General features: G+C 35.8%; 1 protein-coding gene across 1 annotated transcript; it reads right to left on the bottom strand.

Moving 5' to 3' along the window:
- Window positions 1–6: 6 nt before the first annotated feature.
- LOC119345699 (G-type lectin S-receptor-like serine/threonine-protein kinase At1g11410) lies at window positions 7–1339 on the bottom strand (the record flags this gene model as incomplete). The annotated part of the gene is made up of 5 exons (XM_037615644.1): window positions 7–157; window positions 279–516; window positions 593–803; window positions 1074–1250; window positions 1310–1339. Coding segments are annotated over 5 exons (807 nt in total), but the record flags the coding sequence as incomplete, so codon positions are not given.
- Window positions 1340–1743: the final 404 nt, after the last annotated feature.

Raw genomic sequence — 1743 nt, 5'->3', positions numbered from 1 at the left:
ACTCACATATCCAATAAGGTTAAGAAAGTCTCCATACTGATAGAAACCAGAATTCCTTTTTCCGCTAAGGATCTCAAGGAGTAACACACCAAAGATGAACACATCTGATTTGATTGAGTAAATGCCTTCAGATGCATACTCCGGAGACATATAACCACTGAAATGAGTTAGAAGCACAAGAAAATATCATATCAAAATATACAATTCGGTTCGTCAACTAATAAAAGGTATTCTAGGCACTACTTATGTTGTAATTAGTAAATAAGAAATATGCTTACTATGTTCCTACTACCCTCTTTGTGCTTCCTTGGATATCATTGGAGCTGAATATTTTTGCTAGGCCAAAATCAGAAAATTTTGGATTCATGTCCTTGTCCAAAAGAATGTTACTGGCCTTAAGGTCTCTGTGTATGATGCGTAACCGAGAGTGCTTGTGGAGATACAGAAGACCTTGGGCTATCCCTTCGATTATCGCACGTCTATTGTTCCAATCAATAAAAGCTGTCCTGTTTCTTTCTGCACATTAGAGAGTGCATTTTATAGAATGTATGGACCACAATACAAAATATGGTTAAAAATACAATGTGCATACCAAATATAAAGAAGTCCAAGCTCTTATTTGGCAAATACTCGTACACCAATAGTTTTTCCTCTCCCTGAATGCAGCATCCCAAGAGCTTGACAAGATTATTGTGCTGTAATTTTGCAATAAGTTCAACTTCATTTTTGAATTCTGTAAAACCCTGTCCTGAATGTGAGGCAAGCCTTTTGACTGCAATTTGCATTCCATCTGGTAATTGGCCCTACAAATATGTATACAAAACAAAATTGGAGGCATCATTTTTTACTGAAATGACAAAACATGGATTACAAGTCATCCATTGGAAAATATGACAAAATAATCAAGTTATCAAGATTTTCTTTATTTGCATTTCCGCAAAGTTCTATGTTTTTTAGCGCACACGCAAGAATGTCTTGATTAATGGCCAGTCAATCTTAGATTTATCTAAGCTAATCTTTATATATTTTTAGAATGAACTCAGGATTGAATCTTTTCAAGACAATGCATTTACCTTGTAGACAGGGCCAAAACCACCTTGTCCAAGTAGATTTTCTTTGGAGAAGTTATGTGTAGCATGTAATATCTCAGAAAAGTCAAAGAGAGTGAACTCTGAACTCTTCTCCTCTAATCTCCAGACCAGTTCATCTTCTTCCAGTCTATTGGTGGCAGCCTGGTCGTTTAAGTTTACCTTTCCTAAATTGAGAGAACATACAAATATACATCATTAATCTCGGACTGAAACTTAACCTGGCTGGCTACATCAATAATTTTCAGTTTTCGGGGAACATTGTTGTGAATGAACCATCATTAGAACAAACCTTGTCTTCGTCTTCTCATCCATACAACGGAACAGATAAAGCATAGAAGTATTGACAGTAGTGAAGCCACCACAGCAATAATCAGCAACACCCTCTTGCGTGAGTTGTGTCCTAAAGAAAAAAAGAGACTAATTCATGTATAGTTCTCATATATAAACAAAAACGGATTCATTTAGTGATAGAAAAATAAATATATCTTTTTACCAAGTGGTAGACAATAATGACAAATCAGCCTGACAAATTAAACATGGATCGGCCATATATTTGACAAAGGAAATTTCACCCATTTTTCAGTGACCTTTGAACCGTTCCGATTCTAACGGTTTACCCCAATGTCAGTGAACCTCCTTTTCTTTTTGATTC

The sequence above is a fragment of the Triticum dicoccoides genome, unplaced genomic scaffold (assembly GCF_002162155.2).
Source record: "Triticum dicoccoides isolate Atlit2015 ecotype Zavitan unplaced genomic scaffold, WEW_v2.0 scaffold268707, whole genome shotgun sequence".
NCBI lineage: Eukaryota > Viridiplantae > Streptophyta > Magnoliopsida > Poales > Poaceae > Triticum > Triticum dicoccoides.
Note: the sequence above shows the minus strand (reverse complement) of the source record. Positions and strands in the feature narration are given on the sequence as shown.